This window comes from Daucus carota, chromosome 9 (assembly GCF_001625215.2).
Source record: "Daucus carota subsp. sativus chromosome 9, DH1 v3.0, whole genome shotgun sequence".
Classification (NCBI taxonomy): domain Eukaryota; kingdom Viridiplantae; phylum Streptophyta; class Magnoliopsida; order Apiales; family Apiaceae; genus Daucus; species Daucus carota.
Genome location: NC_030389.2, coordinates 42,201,312 through 42,224,767, shown reverse-complemented (window position 1 = coordinate 42,224,767; position 23,456 = coordinate 42,201,312). Strand labels below are relative to the sequence as shown.

The 23,456-nt window shown below is 33.1% G+C and overlaps 2 protein-coding genes across 2 annotated transcripts; both read right to left on the bottom strand.

Moving 5' to 3' along the window:
* Positions 1-584: 584 nt before the first annotated feature.
* On the bottom strand, positions 585-10,089 carry LOC108202044 (protein ZINC INDUCED FACILITATOR-LIKE 1). The gene is made up of 17 exons (XM_017370413.2): positions 9,885-10,089; positions 9,028-9,068; positions 8,140-8,200; positions 7,963-8,065; positions 7,763-7,865; positions 7,559-7,612; positions 7,117-7,179; positions 6,420-6,469; positions 6,264-6,339; positions 5,745-5,957; positions 4,216-4,303; positions 3,704-3,789; positions 3,495-3,602; positions 2,732-2,776; positions 2,539-2,627; positions 2,202-2,245; positions 585-886 (listed from the first exon to the last, which is right to left on the bottom strand). The coding sequence occupies exons 1-17, from the start codon at positions 10,033-10,035 to the stop codon at positions 795-797; spliced, it is 1,467 nt and encodes a 488-aa protein (XP_017225902.1). The 5' UTR covers positions 10,036-10,089; the 3' UTR covers positions 585-794.
* Positions 10,090-11,206: 1,117 nt separating this feature from the next.
* On the bottom strand, positions 11,207-22,122 carry LOC108200807 (uncharacterized). Its single transcript, XM_017369061.2, has 3 exons — positions 17,054-22,122; positions 16,300-16,467; positions 11,207-11,856 (listed from the first exon to the last, which is right to left on the bottom strand). Exons 1-3 carry the CDS (start codon positions 18,173-18,175, stop codon positions 11,350-11,352), a joined length of 1,797 nt encoding a protein of 598 aa, XP_017224550.1. The 5' UTR covers positions 18,176-22,122; the 3' UTR covers positions 11,207-11,349.
* Between the last annotated feature and the right edge of the window lie 1,334 nt (positions 22,123-23,456).

Below are 23,456 nucleotides of genomic sequence, written 5' to 3'. Positions count from 1 at the left end.
TATACATGTCCTTTTTGACTTTTAACTAGTTAAATTGACTAGATTTTGACTGATATATATATATATATATTATATAATTGAAAATAATTTTTTAAAAAAAATCATCATAAAGAAAATCTAGTTTATTTTAATATGTAATTTTTTATTTTTTAAAATAATATATATTTTAATAACTGGTTAAAACTTAATCAATTCAACTTCTCGAAAAGCAGAAAGGACTTGTGAATTGAGACGGAGGGAGCATGCGGTTATTGAATGGTAGAGTATTGAGGAAGAGTATGAAATTATATCCAAAGTTATGTACTATACAATGTCCCCCTTTGCTAAAGACTATTGTATGTTCTTATTTATGCATATTTTACTTTGCTCAACTAGTTGGATTCATTAGTTTGGAGTTTGAGTATCTTATTTTTAAGAAATTTACCACATGAACTGCAGATATTATTTGCCTTTTATCTTTAGGTTAATAAATTGTAACAGACATTTTGTAAAAGACTTCAAGTTTAATAAATTAAATTATATTTTAATTTTGCTCAATTTAATAATTCGAAAGTATACTGGTAGTTACAAACACATACAAGGAATCAGTGAATATAGGTATCTTATGATAAACACTCTAGTCATGACTGGTTTTAGAAGTACTGTGAGATCAGTCTGTAACTGCCTCCTGGAGACACATTTCTCATAACAGAAGACCCAATTCATAATTAACTACAACAATATTTTGAATGCCATAAGATTATATTGAAAAGAAGAAAATAATAAACCAATGCAGGTTCCAGACAAGGCATTTTTCATAGCGGGCGTTCAACCAGAAAAGGTTTGAAAGTCATTGTCACTCCGATTGCTTGGACAATATTTAGTATGAACCAGACCATCTGCGGACCTGCATAGTTAGAAGTACACATAAACACTAAGCATTACAATTCTTCCTTATCATTGAAATTTATCCACATTAATCATAGTTACTTTGCACAATATATAGTTCATACGAAGCAACAGTTCAACGTATATCGGGAAGAGAGCAGTGATTCTGTAATTACATATATGTGGACTAATCATAGTGCATTATGTTATCAAGACCTGATTACACGATGAATTAAGGTATTTTCACTTTTCTCATCCACCTGTTGTGAGAATTGACACAACACAACAGTCACCACCTTAAGATCTTAGCTTTTGGTTTCATGTGTCGGAAATTTGTATGACAGAATGATTTGTTTCGTATATTCAACCATATACTAATTACACCAAAATTTCAGTAAAACCAATTCTCTTTGCTGATTGATAGTATTAAAAATAGCATTAATAATTACAGTTAATAGATCAACGGAAATATTTAAATTGCAAACAAATTTAAGAGCCTTTCAAGTATATGGCTCATCACCATTTATCCTGGGATGACAGTTAGCTTATTCATTCAACCTTATAACCTGCTTCAGATTTTACCATTTTTTAAGACATTGCTTTCGTCAATCGAATACGAAAGTACAGTAAGTTCTCTATTTCATACACTGAAAATGATACAAGTGACAAATTGTTCAATTACTTCTGGAGTGCACTGGAGCAAACTTGTCAGGAGAATCGCACAAAACTGATTTTGGATGGGATGCAATTATATTTTCACGTGCATTTAACAGTATAGTGAATGTTTGGTCTCGTAAGTAAAAACCTGCTACCTGTTTTTAAATACATAACCAACTTTCAAGAAACAAATGTGTTGTTTGGTCTTAATTGATAACAGTTTTACGAAAATAAATAACTAGAAACATAAAACATGAAAATGTTGTCTTCAGAAGACAAAAAACAATACCAAACACCACATTATATCTCTTCCAAATATGATATATTATTCTTTCCTTTTCACTAGGTAAATTTATTCACACCATTATGTCTGTAGTTACCCTTCAGCCTCTTGGTATAGAAGGGAGAGCATAAACCGACTAAAGCTCTTTAATTATCACAGTATTTGATACAAGACGGTTACTTTGTAAAAACTAGCAGGATGAACTTAATTGGCTATATTATGGTGAACTGTGCAGGCAAACAGACATAAAACAAAAACAAGAAGGATAAATAACATAAGAGAAGTGGAAATAGGAAGTTCATTCAAAACAATAGAAAAATAATTGAAGCAATTAATTTGGACGAAGCTCAAAAAGTGTTAACAGATTATTTCAATTTATACCAAACGCTTATACCTGGTAGAAAGGCAACATCCCGCCGGCCTTGTGCCCAGGAAAGGCTGCATATATTAAACAACTTGTGAGCATAAATATTACTAGGAAGTAAATATGTGTTAGGAATCAGTGCTGACAATATGTGAACACAATCAGACTTTAATTTTACAAATTTCAAATGGTTACGAGGCGTGCATTTCCTTATTTTCACTTGCATTCAAATGTGCATGGAATTCCACTCAGTATGAAATTCATGCAATATCTTTGCACCCAAGTGATACTATACGTGACATTGCAGAAGGCTTTTTATCTTATTTGAACGAGGGGAAAGGTAGATGCTAGATAAGAAAACTCTTACAGTGCTCCTCCAATAGCTGGACCGATTGCCTTAGACAGCGACATAAAAGCCATCGCAATGCCATTAGCAGTCCCTCTCTGGTGTTGGTCCTGTTAGGAGTATATGAGACAATGAATGAGACACTATAGATGAAACAACTGACAAGTTAAAAACTAAATATCATTGCTGTAAGATAACAAGAGAAGAAAACTACCACAGCCCTATTTTGCAATATGAACAAGCCGGTTACGATGAATTCCTGATAAAGAAAACACATTTGTCAAACAATACATTATGAGAGTTATAATCAACATCTGCTATAAATACTTTAACTTTCATTTATAAGTTTATATAAATAGTAGTAGATTGTGCACTACATTCATAACTAAGCACATTATTTGTAATCTAAAATTATGTGGTTGAATTTGGTTATAGATCTTAGTCCAGCCTTACCTCTTGTAACTAAACAAAGTATTATACATAAATAACTGGTAGCAAGCCATCAATAAGCATGACTACTGACAAAACATTGATAGCAGGACATGGCAGATTGTGTTTTCTTCTCCGAGTTCAATTTCTTATGTAAAATTTATTTTCATATTAGAACTTTGCAAAAATTTATGATCTGTGATCACTTATAATTGTAGAATGCCAGATGATCGGAGAAGAAACTCCAATCACAGTTCATCAACCACAATCTATCAGAATTTACTTTATGAATCCTTAATCTTGGTCCCTATTATTCGTTCATTCATAATCATATTTTATTATTACTTTCTTTTGGACATCTTTAACCGTTATCCCTATGATTACTTACTCTTCAGAATCATCTATATACGAAAGCAACTAACATGCTGAAAAACTATTAATTCTTAATTTTAATTTGTTTACAGGGGTAGAAATTCTAAAATATAGATGATTCATATGCTGAAAAATGTACGATAGCAATGTATTACTGAAGTCCAAAATAAACTTACACTTAAAACATTTTTAAATAAAGAAGCACAGTTTATCGATATGGAGAGGAGGATCCCAGATAGCATGGCTATATAAGTATAACTTGTCAAAAGTGGGATGGAGACAACCTACATATACAAAAGTGTTAAACTGTGTCAATATAATGAAGCATTTTCTGCCATGCAATTAATTTATCAAAAGAAAATTTTTTTTGGATCCAAAAGCTTACCGCTGATATACGAGTTATCAAGATGCAGCCAACTTTCTTCTCCAATTTTGGATATAGGTAAAGCTCAAATAGCAGAAGTCCAAGACCTGACCAGTACTCCAATCTGTTAGAAAAGGTATACTACATATGTTTATACGAGGTAGGAGATGTAAAACTTGTCGAGTTGAGTTTCTTTCATTTTAGCGAAGGCCAACAGATGGAATGAGCTTTTAGTTCCCGAAATTTATTTAATATTACTGGGAATTTAACAGATTGGTACAAAGGAATTTAACAGATTACATTCAAAATGAGTAAACTTCAGAGTTGTGGCCAAAATTTACACCGATTTTCAAAAAGTTGGCCAGAGTTTCAAATTCTCAGAAAGGTGGCCAAAGTTTGGTTCCGCTTTTTAAAAGTGTGGCTCCCATAAAATGTCACTTAAGAAGTGAAATGTAACTAGAGATCATCAATTATTCAGATGCATTATGGTGCTCACGAAATGACCATTAGAATGATCAAAGAATAAGTGATACCTGAAATTGCAAGAACTTCACCGACATTTATGGTTGAATAACTCAGGCCACCTAGTCTCCTAGGGCTCTCAGCCCATAATGGAAATATCTAAAGAAATATACAAGGCACAATCATCATCAAACTTAAAAGAAGCACGTTATTTATTCAATATGTGCATATATAAGCAGTATTGCTGTTGATAACACAGAGCATTGCTGATAGTCCTATCAGTGCAAATTTAAGAAAAGAATTTGAAGATTCTAAACCGTCCAAATGTTCTACATCTTGAGCTTTTCTAGGTTAGTGCAGCCAGTTTTATGGGACTTAAGGGTCTTTGGGATTAGGTATATAGTCCTCAACTCTTTGACAAAAGTCTCAGCTATCGTGGGGAAAGATCTCAAACATGTTCAAATGGTTCTTGCTCTAGCAGTATTGCTCTCAATCCCTTTACACAAGATTGAGGGTTTAGGCCTTGTAAAAATCATGGTGGGTGGATGTTTGCACAACCAGCAAAAAGAAATCTTAACCACACTAGGAAAACCTGGAACTATATTCTTAATATATTTGACATCCAAGTGGTTCTTTATTCTGAAATTATTATATTCATAGTAGATTGAAACTATAAAATGCATGTGTAAATTCTAACAACTCGGCTCAAACTTCAAAACCAAAATTGAAAGAGTTGGACTATCTTGAATCTAAAAAATCACGAGTATTAATATTTCTGCTACCCAGACTCTTCAATTTTGGCCTTATACCCGAGTTGGCCAGACATAACTGTTGAAATATGCCATAATATCCACTTGGATCCGCACCCGGAAAACTTAGATTAATATTCCGGCAGCATTTGTAAAAGTATTAATAGTTATGAAATAGAATGGGTGGATTATAAGGACAAGAGTACTAACTCTTTATCTCATCTAACCCCTTGAACCGAATGAAACCAATCTACAAGCATATATATGTGAAGAGTACTACCACATGACACACTAGAAACTTCTGATCTTCACTACTCTCGCATATAACGCCCCCAGCCCACATCTAGAAACTTCCGACACTTGACAAATCCTACTTAATGCCTAAAGCCCAAGACCACATGCCTAATGCCTACAAGATCGATTAATAACCCAGCATACGAAAATTTAAAAGAGTTTGAAACCTATTGATACCTTTTAGTTATAAGTTTGTGCTTATAAAGGCATTCTGATTTAACTAATCAGATGTGGGTTGTTAATATAACCTTCCTTATTTGGTCAACCTCTTCACCAAGGACCATAACTGAACAGAACCTTGGGCCAGATTGGAACTTGGTTACCATTTGTAACTACCACTAAGCAGGTAATTAATTAATCCTTAGGCTTCAAGAGACATGAACAGAGGATAAGTCAAAATTATTTTATAAAGCACAAGCAACAATGAATACATTTACTCGAAATGTATTCAATATTAAATGTGAACCAATTATTAAGAGGTACTTAAAAAACATTTATAGGGTTTTCTCTAGTTTTGACCAATGCCGCTACAATTTACTACGAAATTAGTATCTTACCTCCAAGTAAGCCATTTCATGAATTGAGAAAACACAGTACACCAATATAGATGACATCAGCGGCCAGTTAGAATAAAGGCTCTCTTTAGATTTTGATTTCTTCTTTTCATGTGTACAAACTGTGGCATCAGACTCAACGAGTGCACTGATCTCCAAATCTACGATTGGGTCATCACTTGGAATCTTGCGTAAATCATGGTTATGCAATGTTTCCTGCAATATTCAATAGAAAAGTCATTTAGAGGAAAATGAAGTTTGGGTGTGCACCATTCTCTTCTTAGTCACTGTTATAAACGTCCATATATGGACTTGGATAAATCCTATAAAAGACAAAGACTTGTACTAGTATATGCGCACTTATTAATCGTCTTAGCACAAGTGACGCTAAGAACTTTTGAGAAAGAAGTTTCATTTAAATCCACTGTCCACTATAGGGGGCTTCTGAATCTTTAAATCAATGAAAAAATGGAAAAGAGGATAAACAATAACCACACAAACTTTTACATAAATTAAACTTACCGGAAGCCAAAGGCTAGCGATTACCACAACTAGTGCAAAAAGTGATAGAGCAAGGCATGGCAAGAAATATGGAAATCTGCAGGGGGGGAATGATTTATAAATCGGCTTTCAGAAACATATATAGTTTAGTAACATTACGTAAGGAAAGTATTTTACCTTGCAAATATAGATCGTGGTGAAAAAAGATGAGGAAAATTATCTGCAGGCTAGTATATCATACGAAACAAAAACATTAACTGATTGGTAAGATGAATAATAAAAATGAAAGAATCAGGTTGAAATCAAAATATTAACTGACAGAGGACATCCTTATCCATTGCTTACATTTAGCATAACGGCCAAAATTTGTAAGCATTGCATAAATTAAACACACACAAAAGCCCCTGTAATGAGAATTTGACGATACGTTGATATAATATCAACCAACAATGACGTACACAGTTAAGTACAGTTGACTAGTTTGTTTTTATCATCCAAATTACATATTAATTCTAAATCATGAAGAAATGTAACCAGTAATGATCCCCAACATATCCTTTAAGTAGGGTGATTAAGTATAATGGTGCTACTGAGTTAAATCACTATCTTTTTATAATATCAATAATCTTTAAAGAAGATATTAATTGAGGAAACTTTTTTTCTTTTCCTCGTTTGACAGGTAAGAAAACTATAAAACCTACACCTACACCACCCATGTCTCTCAGGAAACCCCCAACCCCTGTTCACTATTCTGTGTGGCACCAAGTCCCTGCAAGACTTTATCGTTCATCTTCTCGGTAAATTATTAGATAATAGCATGATTTTTAGTAATGAACATGTTATAACCAGAACAATTTAAAACAAAAAAGATTACCTTCGCAAGAAAGCCTCCCAGAGCAGGTCCAAGTATCAACCCTGTGCCCCATGACGCAGCAACCTGTAGAAATTATTTTAGGTCATGCTGACATAAAATATTATATGTTTCTCTCTCAAGTTATGAAGGAAAAAAAGCACATGAAAGCGGAGAAAAACTAAGGAAGTGATATGACATAACTTTCACTAATGTGCTCCCAATGTTCTAATGAGCCGAGGAAGTCAAAGGAATATGATTCACAAATAAAGATATAAATAAGAAGAGTAAAAGGTAAATTTGGCATTAACAACAAATTAAAGGTCAGTCAGTATTCCCTCCTCGATATAACTTTGGAGTACTTATAGAAGTGAATATTTACTATAAGCTAATTTCCCCCCACTTTTGAATCTAAGAAGCAGGGTTAGTTACAAACTTGCACTTCACATATACCACAATTACTTACAATTGATTGTCCTAGTGCGTGGTGTTCCTCCTGAAGAATTTCAAATGTGTATGCCTGTTCATTAAGGAAATGTTAGCAAAATAAAAGAGCTAATCGACCTAAAGATATCTAGCTATAAGCATATGAGCATCATTTATCTTTAAATATCTAGCAAATAGTTACTGAAATTAGTTAGCAAAAAAAAAAAAGAGTTACTGAAATTACTCTGATTGGTCCAAGTAAACCATTTAAGCTTCCAAGAAGAAACCTCATAATAACAGCCATCCAATAGTTTATGCTAAGACCAAAGAGAGTGTTGAAAATAACTCTGCAACATAGTGATGAAATATATTTGTAAACAACAGATTAAATATAAATAACAAAAACTAACTACAAAAGCCGGTAAAGGAAAGCCAATTTCACACATTGTTGAAGTTCCTATAATGATTACAGGTTTGCGACCATATCGATCTGCCACTTTGCCCCAAAATACAGAGGTGAGAGCCCTTCCAAGCATATACGACGAGCCTTCATAAAGAGATTAAGGGTTAGCAGTAAGTCGAATGAAATGTCTTGATAGAAAGACATTGTAATTGACTCACCTACAAAGCCTGCATAATAACTAATGTCCTCTTCTTGCTTTGCGATATTGAAATCCTGTACCTATAGTATACAAGTAACATCAGGGGCCGTCTCCATCAGTATATGTAGATCAGTGTGGAGGTACGAAATTAACATTGATCTAGATCACAATCGAAGTGAAAAACTTAATTGATCTCATTGGAATGTTATTTATATAGTACTAAAATTTCTGATTTATTTTCGCAATAGATAGTTTAACCCATTTAATGAAGGTTATGCAGTATATGAATAGGTTGATGGGGTTATCAAGTTCGGACTGTATTACTCTACAGACTCTACAGTTTTCCAACATGACTTCCTTAAATAATATTACACGTCATATGGCCTTTCCGAGAACGGAAACAATGTAGATATGTCATGATCATCCTCAAAATAATCATTTAGCCTCATATTCCACTTCTACATTTGAGATCAGGACAAAAGTTTTAGATAGAAAAGCTGGAGCTGGTGGATACTCCACAAGCCATCAAACTTTCAGGGTATTTTCATGTCATATTAAGGCAATCGTAGAAACGGGAATCGATGAAACATGTGTAACTTTGGATTTTAGAATGCTGAATAAGGTAAGGGCTTATAACCGTTATATGTGCATCTTTTGACGACTTCAACTAGCAATCTTTCTCCTCCCATAGTGAAATTACAGTGTGTTGTTTAGCAAAAACACCAAAATGTGTTTGATGTACAACCAACAATTGGAACAGGAGCGTAGTTATGAATAAAATTCAGTGACACAATAACAATGTGTTAAATGGTATTTATAGTTTCCACAAGCATTAAATCATGCATATAAAAAGAAAACTCTGATATATCACTGGAACCATGGTATGAAATTAATAAGTCTTACTTACCATGAAATAAATGAAAGGAAAGAGAGATGATACTTGCATAGCTGAATAAGATACCAACAAAATAAACAGGATTAGAACAGTATTTTTGATGGCAACTATGAAGTTCAAGAGAAAATAATTACAGCATCGATCATGGGACAACCTAAAATAATGATTGCAGAAATATGCAAAAAACGTAAACACATTAGCATCATCTTTGCTGAAGTAGGGATGCGATCTGTGATGTGGGATACCATGTATATTTTGAAGGATATACATAAAGTTTGACTACTTATATAAACCCATAACTGAAGGGCCACAGTCCATGGAATATAGTTTTAGCCTGAGAATACTTGTAAACAATTGTCGCGCCTGTTCTGAAATTTTTTACATGTGCAAGTGAGGCCAGGAGCCTTGATATAATACAAGAATACTATATAATTTAATTGCTACAAACATTTCAGAATATTATTTTCAGTGTTCCACTAACTATCACAAACTTGTGTATACACAATACAGATGATAAAATGCAATTATAATTTGCAAGAATAGATTATTACTATATACCGATACCATTGTTTGGCGGTGGGAGGACTACAACAAGAACCCAGAAAAGAGAGAACTCCCTATTCTATCTGCTGATGCAGTTCCGTGTGGTACAAACTAACACATGGCATTGTTAGGTGCAATCACCAATGCTCTGTTTTTCACCAAATAAAACATAAACACTAATATGCTGTCTTAATCAAACGCGGATCCTAATAAGGGCAAGAGGGGTAAGTAGAAATGAGAAGTTTACTCGTGGTCACAATGAAATCAATGCTTCTAAGTTTTAACAGACAATACTTCGAACAAGTGAATGATGAGTGTTGTGGCACCTGTGGTAAGCACCGCAATGAACACTGTAAAAAGTCTGGAGATAGGCAAATGTCCATGCTGCGCTGCCTTTTGCTGATCAACCTGGCATCCAGGACACTTCTCATGGTATTCTACATTCATCAGTGGATCCCTCACATTATGCCCTGCCATTTGTTTGTTTCTTATTAGTGCTGAATGAGACAGCACCAAACATCCGATTTGTTTGGAAATGATTTTGAAGCAGGCAGTACGAATACAATTACAATCCAACCTAAATATACTTAATTTTTGTTATTTTTTTCAATTATCTCGTACATATAAAATTCAGTCAAAATATAATTAATTTGGATGGTCAAAAATCAAAATGCGCAGGTAAAAAAGGACGGAGGGAGTCGCAAGCAAGTAATTCAATATTCGTCGTAATTTATACTTCCGAAAAGATATTATTATACTTAATAATAAGGGTAAGAATTTTATAAAACGTGAAGATTAGTATAAAATTTGATATCATTATAATGTCACATATTAATTTACTTAAATATTTTAATTCTGGAAAAATATTTAAAAAAACGTAGTGCAACTATACTAAAAGGTTCGAAATTCGTGCAAAGTGTAAACGTATACTACCTGGTGGGACGGAGTCACGGAGGGAATATTATACCATTATGAAAACACTTCATTGTTGGTCGGAATTTTATAATTTAAAGACTATTTCACCAACAAAATCATAATCATCAATTATTCATTTTAATTTTTAAAATTCAAAAAATTTAATTTACAAAACAAATCTGTAAAATTTCATCGTGTTTTAAAATTTAAATAAATAAAGAACCTATATTCATGTTATTAGCCAAATTCTTATTCTTATTAATACAAAATTTAATTCAAGGATTGCTCTTCACAACATTGTGATAAAAAGAAAAGGCAATAGTAGCACCATCATGACAAACATAAACTCCCCCACAATAATGTTATTACCATTACCATCATATTAACAATGCATAATAATAAAATAAAATAAAACATAAAACAATATAACAATTATAATAAAATAAAATATATTATTTTAAATAAATTGATATCATAACAGTTTTTTTGAAAATAATCTTTCTTAAAAGAATAAAAATATTATTAAATGTCAATAATTAAAAAAAAAAATATTCAAACAACCAGTTTAGATGACAACCTTAAATTTAAAGAAAGCTTGGACGGTTATGCAATGATTAAATACAAAGTTTTAAAGCTAGAGTTAAAACCCAACAGCCAATTCAAAAGAGATTTAGTACCAGGAGAAATATCTAGCTTCAAGGTATGGAAGAGCCAGAGCCCTGGGGCTGCAAACTGTCTAGTAAATAGTCTCAATGAAATTGATATAAAATCACAAAAGAATCCAATAATACCAGGAACACAACTAGTCGCAATGAAAACAATCACCAAAATAAATTAGTTTCGTAACAAGCATGATATCTTAAAACTGCATGAAATTTACTGAAACAGATAGTCTCCGATCTTCCCAACAGTATGTCCACGACCCACTGTTCCAGAGGCTGTCGGCCTCGGTACCATCTTTTTCACACGAGAGTCAACCTCATCAAGCTCATGCAGCAGGGACTTCGTAAACAAGCGATTAATATAATTCAGATGACTCAGAAGCCAATTCACATTAAATCCTAGCTTTTGCAAGTCAGCGAATTGTGCTTTGTACTCGGTCATCATCTTATCATTGACCTCAGCCATTGAGGTTCTGAGAAAAGAATATACTGAGGACCACAACATATTGAGCTTCATCAGACAAAACATCTTGCTTTCAGTGCTGGTGGTGAAATGCTCAAATGTTTCAGGATACTTCTTCATAATAAAATCAAGTAGGCATCTAAACTCTGGGTTAACTTGATGGCCGTGCCACAACCCAATATCACCATCTTCACGAGAAGATCTCACTTGATCATCACCTTCCCCTCCAACTGCAGCACTGGGGTCCAATTCAGTTACCTAAAATCAACACGTTCATATTAGGTACAAGCTGGAAGTGGAAATTTCTTGTAACTGCAAATAGAAGAAACTGTTTGTTTGACTAATTATATTTGAATTATATGGGGAGGGGGGACCGCTGAGACACGGAAAAGGTTGCCTTGCAACTAGACCAAAATGTTAACCTCAGATAATAGTATTTTTCTGTAAGTAAAATCGGAAAACAGTGTTTCTTTTGACTCTACAGGAATCAACTTAATTGAGAGAGACCGCATTTGTGTAAATTATTTACTGACAAGATACAGTACATGGAAAAAAGGAAATACTCAAATTCCAAATCACAATAATATATGATGTTAGAGGCTAATAATAATAAAAAAGAAAGATGCTCGGGAATATTAGCTATACACTGGGTGGTCTCGGGGAAGACATAAATGGACTTTTCGGATGTTGATCTCTTCCAGAGTTTCAGTTATTTAGGTTAATTACGTTGTTGGGGAGTTCTGGATCTAATTCTGTAATATAAACTGTTTAAGTGATTATTCCCAGTGTATATTCTCAATCTTTATCATCTGAACCTCTTTTTAAAACCAATTACAATTTACATCTCATCTGGATGAAAAGTATAAGTTCTTAATATCGACCATCTAAGAATTTTGTACTTGAACATGGAAGTTTATATGATTTTAACTCAGCAAAAGTGCAAGGCCCTTCACAGCGATTAATCAACTAATAGAATAATACTGTAAGATACACCTTTGTTTCCACGACAGGAAGGAAAACAGTAACTAGGAGAAACGGTTTTACAGATAAACTGATGAGATGTAAGCATAAAATATGTACTATCATGATTTTGATTTCATCACTAGGGTTTTCTATTAACAACTTAGAGCCCAAGGTTTACTTTCCTACAAGAAGAGATGCACCAGCCTCTTATAATTAGACAACTGATATAACACTGCAGCATACATATACACGTACTTATACTACTTCTGAGATGGTATCAAAGCAGGTTTTAACACTAAAGGAAAGATTTCATATTTTAAATCACAATCGGGGTTCCAAGTTTTCAAGGAAACAAAGAACCCGTTTGTGCTTCGCAGAGCAATTAAAAAAAAACTGTCATCTCTCTTATTCACATACACTCTGCAACACACAATATCTCTGTACGAATATATGTCTATTAGTTGTTAAGATCACTTTTCCTTAAGAAAAACGAGGTTGGGTTCTTTGAAAATCCCAGTTTTTAACCACTAAATGAATCCAAGCCAAGTCCAGATTTAGACCAGTGAGAGAAGATTACCAGACGACCTACCTGTTTTGTCTCGGCAGCCAATTAAACTATATACGGTGGTTGTCATCCACCAAGTTGGTTACTCGTGGACTAGCCGACCAAAAAATACATAATTATAATTAATATAATGTAATATTATATATGTGTGTGTGTGTGTGTGAGCCAAAATTCCATGAAGGTCCTTATTATATGAAGTTCTATAGTACACCATCATAAATCATTCATTTTATTACAAATTTTATTATAAAATACATACAAAATGTGATTCTAATATAGAATACTACGACATACATATATTATTAAATAATTTAACACTTATAATTTAAACAAAAAAATTGATTTTCAAAAAAGCTCTACGTTAGAATAATTCTGGATAATATTATTCCGTTGTATAATCATGTTGGATTATTGCATAAGTTTCAATGATTTTTTGAATAAAAAAATTGTATAATTTTGTATTTTAATTGTGTGTGATGACTTCTAGGGGGCACTTCATTGGATTCATCCAAGGCCTCATATTAGTTTGTAGTTTGTAGTTTGATCTTGGTTTGTATTTGAACACTTGCCTATATATATAGGCCAACATTCCAGGGAGGTACTTCTTATGTGGAGTTACATAGCACACCATTGTAAATAATCAATTTTATTATAAATTCTATTATAGAATACATATAAAATGTGATTCTAATATAGAATACTATAACATATATCTATTATAAATAATTTAACATTTAAAATTTGAAGAAAAATATTATTTTCGAAATTGATTCTACAACAGAATAATTTTGGATGATTATTATTCTGTTACAGAATCGTGTTGAGATAATGCATAATTTATAATGAAGTGTGGAATAAAAATATTGTATAATTTCGTTTTCATTTTAATAATCAAAATTTGTAATTATATTCCATAAAAAATATAATAGATATATATTATGTATATATTTATAATGGTGTGTTACGTAACTCCATATAAGAGAGTATGCTATGGAATACTACCCTATATATATATAGGCAAATGATCAAAGAGATATAATTAAAATAAAAACCAATAGAAACCCATAAAAACCCATTCTATATGACATCACCCACCCCCTATATGTCATCACCCACCCCTAGTATGACATTACCCACCAGGGACCCACTCCGGTCACACTCAATCCACCCATTACCCACTAAAGCCACACTGAGGAACCTTTATGTTGTATGTAGACCCGCAAGTTCTCTAGTGGAAGCAAATCATAAGCTATGTGGAGATGCTGGTGACATTTCAATAGATTTCAATATCAGAGGTCAGTTGGATGGTTAATATAATTCGTGCACACAAGGCTAGATCTAGCAAAGGTAGTGGGAGTTGGGAGATGGTACATGCATGATCCTCATACGCAATTTATATGATATTAAGGTATCTTAAAGCTGCTCCTAAAAAAAGAGAGTGATGTTTACTAAAAACATTCATCTCGGGGTTGAGAGCTAAATTGGTGCTAATTAGGCGACAAACATTCTATATCACAGACTGTACATTTGCTGGAAGCAACATAATTACTCCGTGAAGCAAGATTGAACCAATTGTTGCATTATTTATAGCTAAAACAAACTAGAGCCATGGCTCGAGGTGTACGTGATGATATTATTTTTGATGGAATTAGGCCTTGCATCGACTAGTCCAATGATGTTGTATTTTGTTAATAAAGCAGCAATTACCTTCACATATGATTCACAGTTCAACACTATCGGACCAAGCATATTGAGATTCATCGCCAGTTCATCAAAGAAATGGTCAATACTTATATCACCCAGTATTCATATTGTATCCAATTTGTCATATTGGAAGATGAAGTAGCTGAAGTTTTAACTAAAGGATTTGGAAGAAAAATGCTACATTCACTTGCTCGCAAGTTGGTCATTGAATGATATATAGGCATCAACTTGAGTAGGAGTGTTAAGATGTAAGCTTAATATATTTATCATGACATCACGATTGCAATGTCATCACTAGGGTTTAATTTTAACAACTTAGGACCAAGTAGGGGTGTAATCGAGCCGATCCTAGTCGAACACTGCCAGGATTCGTCTCGAGTTCGATTAAAAAGTTCGGGCTCGGGCTCAAGTTTGACCGAGCCTTTAATTTCAAGTTCAAAGCTCGGCTCATAAAAAGTTCGATAAGCTTGAATTCGGCTCGAAAGCTCGAATCAATTTCACCAGATATTGACAAAAAGTTGATATATAATCAGTCCAGCTCAATTAAATATATGAAATATAAAAAAAATATTAAAATTTATATTAAATATACTTATAACTGAAAATACTAAAAATAACAGAGGCTCGATAAGGTTCGCGAACTTTACGGTCCGAGTAATTTGAAGCTTGAGCTCAGCTCGATAAGGAATTAGAAAAGCTCAAGCACAAGCTCGGCTTGATTATTACTGAGCCAAATTCGAATATTTTACAAGCCAAACTCGAGTATCTCACGAACTGTTTGACTCATTTACACCCCCTAGGATCAAGTATTACTTCCGACAAGAAGATATGCATCCTCTTATTGTAACACAACTGATATAAACAATACCTACATTTTCTGCATTCATTTCTCTAGTCTCATATACAGTGCAACATACATGTATACAACTTAGGCCAACATTCCAGAGAGGTACTCCTTATATGGAGTTACATAGTACACCATTATAAATCATCACTTTTATTATAAATTCTATTATAGAATACATATAAAACGTGATTCTAATATAGAATACTATAACATATATCTATTTTAAGTAATTTAACACTTAAAATTTAAGGAAAAAAGTTTATTTTCAAAACTGATTCTACAACATAATAATCATGGACGATTATTATTCTGGTATAGAATCATGTTGAGATATTGCATAATTTTAAATGATTTTTGGAATAAAAAAAATTGTATAACTTTGTTTTCGATTTAATAATCAAAATTTGTAATTATGTTCCATAAAAAATATAATAGATATATATATATTATTTATATATTTGTAATGGTGTGCTACGTAACTCCATATAAGAGGTTATGCTATGGAGTGCTACCCTACATACTTATACTACTTCTGAGATAAACACTACACAAATTTTGTATTCCTACTAAAATTTAAGATAACAGGCACCAATTTATAGTATGTACATATGTCAGTAAGTACCTGAGGTGGTGTTGTGACAAAGGTGGCCTTAGGAGAGCCATCAAGTAAATAGCTTTTGATAGAACCGCATATACTTGATTCCTTGCATCCCCGTGGTAGCTTCAAATACTTCAAATTAAAGAACGGAGATCCAAATCGTGCAACAATGTCGGAAATTGCAGAAAGTGCCTGGCAAAAGAATTTCATTAATATAGGTAATCTATCCAATCAAATTTAATTGGGTGAAAAACACCCATGATAAAAGGATCTAAAAGAAAGTGAAATTTATCTTTGATAATGAAACTCATTAATTACAACCTACGACCAAACCAAAAGATATATACAAGGATACTAAAAGCGAAAAAAAGAAAGAACTAAAATTTCACGGTGAACTTTAGAATGTAATATCGAAGGTTCACAGTCAAAAAAAACAGCCAATAGAACTATTTTATTACACAATATAGAGTACGGAGAAATATATTGTCCAAAAGTGTTTATATATTATTTATCCCTGAAAACAAAAAATGTATGGACTTGCAACAACTACATGAGATTGATACCCTTCTGATAAAGGTTTTGTGATGAGAAATATCCTCATATGCTCTCATAAACTGTATTGGAGAATCAAATATGACTAAACTTTTGAATAGTCGAAGTAATATCCATAAAAGCCTTTTAAAGATGTTTAACTTGTACTATGTAATATCACACAATATGTTTAGCCAAAAAAGAACAGTAATAGTTATATCATCATATACATATAATATAGAGTTACCTTAATCGTCTCCAAATCAAGGCTAAGAATCTTGGCACTACCAAATCCAGGAAGCATAAAAAGAAACCGACGATAATATTGTTTCCACTTTGTTGATGTTGCAACAACCTTACGTCTAATGCCCTCCCGTAATTTTACATAAACATTCTCCAACATAGAGGCTCCAAACGTGATTGTAAAAATCCCAACAGAACTGAAATTCTGAATTTTTGGGCAGAAAACCATAATGCTACCACAAGTACGAGTAGTAGCATTGATAATTATCAGACTCACCAATTGATGAGGGCAATTAATTAAACAGTCTTTAATAGGTAGGTGCCGGAATAATAGTGTAAGATTTTGCAACCTGCCAAGCGCAGAGAAGAACTCAGTCATGTTAGCAGGATACACTATATCACGAAGTTCAAGATTCAATAATGCTGGCAACTTCCAAATGGCTTGGGGTAAATTGCATCTTGACACTCTGAGAGTTGTTAAAGAAATCAGAGTGAAAGATTCTGGCAAATCAAAGCCATCAAGGCTGAGATTTTGTAAGGAAGACAAGCAAATCAGATATGATATAGGTAATTTCGAGTTATACACATAAGTTAGGCTTGTCAAATCTAAGGTTTTCAAAGCAGGTAGAGACCACATATCTGGTTCTAAAGGGTTAACGAATTCAAAACTCATTGCCAACTTTAGTTTCTCTAAGGATCGAGAGCTGTAGGAGGATAATTTTAGCGGATCAAGATGATAAAAACATGAATCAATTTGTAGGCTATGAACATTATGGGAAATAGCATAATCGCGAAACCATTCCCTTATAGCCAGAGAATTCGGATACACAACATACAAGTTCATTTCCTTTATTTGGGACTGATGATTCCGGTTTGACAAAACATGCCCAATAAACTCCTTTTCAGCAGTGACGCTACAGGGGACGGTTTGGCTGTACGATCCAAAATTCAGAACTGGGAGAGTGGTCCATACAAGCTTCCATCTCCTTGAGAGAACACTGGTCTGAACAGCTTGTCTAGCATCCGTAAATGAAAGAATTTTATGAATCAGTTCATCTGGTAGCCGGCTGATTATGTCTCCATCTTTATCTTCTCTTTTCCTTTTAACTTTCTTCTTACGATCCATTTACTCGATTTGTTTGAAGCGATTGAAAAGTTGTAGATCTTCTTCTCTCCCTCGTCAAGATATGAGATTCCTACTGTGGTGTATAAAACGGATCGTAAAATAGTTTAGCTTGTTTTAGGGTTTGAGCATATATGTTAAAGCTTCGAAGCATGGGTGCGGGTGCGGGTGCGGCGGTGAGTGAAGAATCCCTGCTTTCTAGGTATAAGCTTTATATGCTTCTCAAAGATACTACGGATATTTATAAATTGGTTTTTAGTTTAAAAATTATTAAAATAAATAATGGCAACCATATTTCTGTTTCTATTTTATAATCTTGATTTAAGTCACACAATTAGTGTTGATACAATTATCTTATAGTTTCTTGTATGATGAACATTTTGTTCTTTTAATCAAAAGAATATGAATAACATCCAATGTTACAAATATATTTATATTATTACCATTAATTTATTTGTTATAGATATTGTTAAGAAGCCAACTAGTGCAAGACATCAAAACTATATACATGACATTATCATTGCATTATATCACTCACAGGCAATAAGAGACAATGTGCTGCTTTCATACTAATTTTCATAATAATTTTGTAGGCAAATACATATTCATATATAGCACATTTCCCAATATTCACTCATCAACACTAACATCAAGCTATCAACATCGTATCAGAGCAAATTACGAGGATAAACTGGAATTCCGATTTACATTTCGCATTAATCACCATGTCATTCAAACAAAATCCAACCAAGCCATAAAATAAAATGTGAAGAACCAAAACGATAGCCTCATATTGGTAGCACGAGCAAATACATGGTCTTAATTCTAACTAATATTCTTAGTGAAAACTTGTTTTTCTCGTTCAACCAAAGACACACTATTTAACAATCACATAACATGCCATAGCCAACATTATCAAATTAAATGTATTCATATATAAAGGACTTTACACAAGTCATTTGATCCTTGACGACTATATAAAACTCAGTTGCGCATACCAATGGCTTAAGTAATACACACATGCTTGATAATCGTCACGGACGGACCTCGCAATTAAAACATGGGTTGGCGAAATAGTCTAATCATTTAATTATGCTTATGATCATAAAATTTCACAATAGTGAAAACATCTATATGCCAGCACAAGACATCACATGAGTCAATAATATATGTTTACATCATGAGTAATATACCCTTTTAATGATTGGCAAGGATCATTATCACCATGACCATTTTAATAAGATGTAAAATAAATACGAAGAGTTAAGATTTCAATGTACAAATTATTTGCTAGCCTCGACATGTGAATTTTAATGACTCTGACCATTGATGACACTGTTAAAATAATAAGAGTTTCATTGTTTATCTTCATCAAGCTTCGCATATAGCTCAAGTTGAGCTTCATCGGGTATTGGCTGCCTTTGTAAAAATCCAATTTGGTCTAATCTCTTGTGGTTTCAATTTCATCAATAGGAATTAAACTTTTTGACTCGTTTGAGTATTTTACAAATGTCGCTTCCTTAGCATTATGAGCTAGAAAAATTGATTATGGGACTCACTTTTTCGAAAAATTCATACGACACAACTTTGAATGTTGCCACTAATTTTAAAGCCCATTTGCAAGACAATTGTTAATACCATCATATCCTTGGCCACATATAATTTTCACATCAAGATTATGGTGAGCAAAACTTTGCATATAGCATTTTTCAAAGTTGTTGACTAATACACAAAGAATTTAATCATATAATATTTGGATCAAAAAAGAATACCCTTTTTTTGCGCACACAAAAAAACATACCTTTTTTCATCATTATCTTAATTATATACGAAATCCTTCAAAGAAAGGAAATAAAGAACATGGGACACACCCATGTATCACGTGTCACGATGTAGAACATTCGTACTAGATCTTGAAACAAACACGACCCGACACGTTTGGTGTTGTGACTTAAATCACCAGAAATGCCAACCCATAAGAACACACATGGTTCCTGTTCACAATAAATAGATCTGTCTCTATCATTGTGTGGTAGCAAGTCGATCTCTATTCAATTGTAGCTCTTTAGTTGATATTCGTTGAACAAAGAAAAGAAAATGAAAAAGAACAAGCACTTGTATATATTTTTTTGTGTAACAGAAACAACCTAGTAAAGCTGGGTCAGCAGGTAGCCTATATCGTTCCATATTCATTTTATGAGATAAAATACATGATATGAACAAAATGCTTTAAATTTTCCAATCTCATATTTATTTTATAAGACCTTTTTTAATATTAGTCCAGGTATAGATGATTTCTCCTAAGATTAATAATATAGTAGTTTATATTGATGCACGGGTAATTTTTAATATATTTTAATTTTAAATAATTCAGTTTTGATAAGATAGTACAAATTTTAATATTTGATTAGTTTTATAAGTGTTTATATTAGAACAAAACGTGTCTTTTAATTTACATATTTTTTTCCTAATTAACCTCTTATAATAGATCTAAATATGTAGGCTTATTAATGTGTTTCGACAAATATGTTTAAATTAAACCCATTAAAATTTTTAAATATTAAGCCCGTTAAATTATACTCCCTCCGTCCCCCTCATTTGTTTAAATTGGGGGACGGGGGCTCTGCACGCATTCTAATGCTCTCATAAAATGTAGTTTGATAACTTATTTTGAATATTTTTTTCTTTTGAATAAAAGTTTAGTGTTCATATTTTTATACAAAAAAGAAAAAAAAATTATAATAAGTTATTGAACTATTGAACTATGTTTTCTTCAAATGCGTGCCGAGCAGTGTAAAAAAACTGTAAAGAAATGAGAGGGATAGAGGGAGTAGTAAACTATAAGATTGTTCAAGAGAGATGTTTAAACTATATATTTTTTTAAATATGTTTTAATTACGATCCATCCCTTTCAACATGTACCGATCGACTGACAACCGGCTAAAATTTTTAATGCTTCGGCCCTACTAATAAAGTATAGAAAAAATACAAAGACAGTATGGATTTAAAAGTTTAAATTTTGGTCCGCATCTCTCTAATTTGAATATATCAATCTCGTTAATTTTTATTGCGCTAGTTGCTTCTAGTTCATTATATGATTTATGAGGCTCAACAAGGGGTTGGATATGAGTTGTTTCCGTATCATATTAGGAAATTCAATTTCAGTTGTTTTTGCCTCAATTATTAGGTTTTATTATTTTTATTTTTTGAAAATGTATTGTTGCTTGTTGCCTTTCAGTTTCACCGGGTCTAGAACATGTTTAATCAATGATATATGTACAATACAAAAATATGTAACAAACTTAAATAATTAGGCACAATTACACAGAGTCCGGAAGAAGGTTGAGTGAATCTTATATGAGAAGGTAAATAAATATAATTTCTTATTAATATGAAGGAATTCATCTCAGCTCTTAATTTTAAATTTTAAATACTAAAAACCCCAAGACATTTAGCAAGATAAAGAAATAATAAGGTGAAGAAAGAGGGAAAATGAAGAGCAAACAAAAAAAATAACAAAATTATTTGTTTGCTAACTCTTTCCACTCATTTTTTTGACTTCGAAACAGAAAAATGTGAATCTGCACTGTCGCTTTTTTTAAAAGCAAAGCTCTGTATCGCCTTTTCACCTCCGGACACAAAAGGAGAGGTTAGCAAGAGAGTCGGTGAGTAAGTATACTTCTAATTTTACAATCCTAATCATATTAGTAATTTTTATTTGTTTCAGTATTAATAGCTAAATATCCAACTACTTCAACAATGGGGAGACATACTTAACTTACTTGCATACCAGTAGAGACCCAATCAAACTTATTCTTAGCAATTAAACCAGCATGAAGAAAAAACCAAACTACTAGATCAATTATTCTCAGTGGGAGTGATAGAAGCCATAGGTATTTCATCAATAACAAAGCTATTAACAAGTTTGGCATGGTGATGAACATACTTAAGCAGATTCGAAGCCTTACCAACAGAGTGATCATCTTTGGGATGATAATGCTCTGGTGCATCAGAAAAAAGAGCCTCTAAAGGAAAGATTTGCCCTTTCCTTTTCCAATGCTGACTCCCAACAGATTCTTTAATACTCTAGGAAGAGTGCTAAGATCAGTTATCTTCTTGTCCTCCTTTGTTTACCATGTTTAATATAAATATGTGAGTTATTAGGTGGAGCTTGTCTTTGAGACCAAGATCTACAAAAGTTAATGGAATCAGGGTTACAACCAATGTTTAATTGCACGATGTTGCAAAACAGCAGATAAATTAGTGAGAAAATCCATATGAAAAATTAACAAGGGGTTGGATCAAGGTTTGATATAAGAGGAAAGTGGAATGAATGAGACTAAAGCGGGGGGGGGGGGGGGCAAACGACTCACATTTCTCTTGACCTTATAAATTTCTCGGGAAGAATTGTTTCATCTCGGTCTTGTAAGCAGTCAAGCTTTCTGTAGGGGTTCATAGGGCACCTACAAGATGCGTTTGTGCAATAAGGACGGGATTCTTCATGCTATGAGTTTAGGCCAGCTCAAAATTAATGAAAAATTGTCTTATATAGGAAGCTTATCTACCAATTCAGAATGATCAGACACTTGTTCTTGCTAACACGCAAGTCCTTCCTCAAGACACTTATCTCACGGTGCATCGAGGCTACATGACCAATTCCTTAGACTTGGCACAGGTAAGAGGGACCACCTCGAGAGGGCTGGTACCTACTTCTTTGTAAAATCTCAGCCTCTTACCTTTAGCCAGGTTGAAATACCATGATCCAAAGAGCACCTAATTTACGATGGCAATAAGTTACACAATCAAACATCATATATATATCTTGAGCGACTTGTCTCACAAACCAGATAAAGCGAAGATAGTACACAAAATATTATTTCAACTTCCATACCATAATATGAAATTTGTACACAACCACAATCCTACTATCTTAATACATAAATAGGAACTTGCTCAAATATAAACCACTACAATACAAACTAAACTAAACCGATATCACTAAAATACAAATCACGAGAAACTCCTCTAAACCATATCCTCACTCTTAAATGTCATCGTCCATCTAGGGCCCACCCTCGCCCCTCAATCCATCCCGGACCCACTAAACCTCCGGAGCCAAAACTTGAACCCACCACGTTCCACTAGCCCCGCCCAGGTCCACCTCGGGATTTTGTTTTTAGTTTATATGTTGGTAATTTATATAAATAAAACAACAAATATTTGAACATATTCAGCAAATGGCACACATGTATATTGTATATATATGAAGTGGTTGTTCTATTGT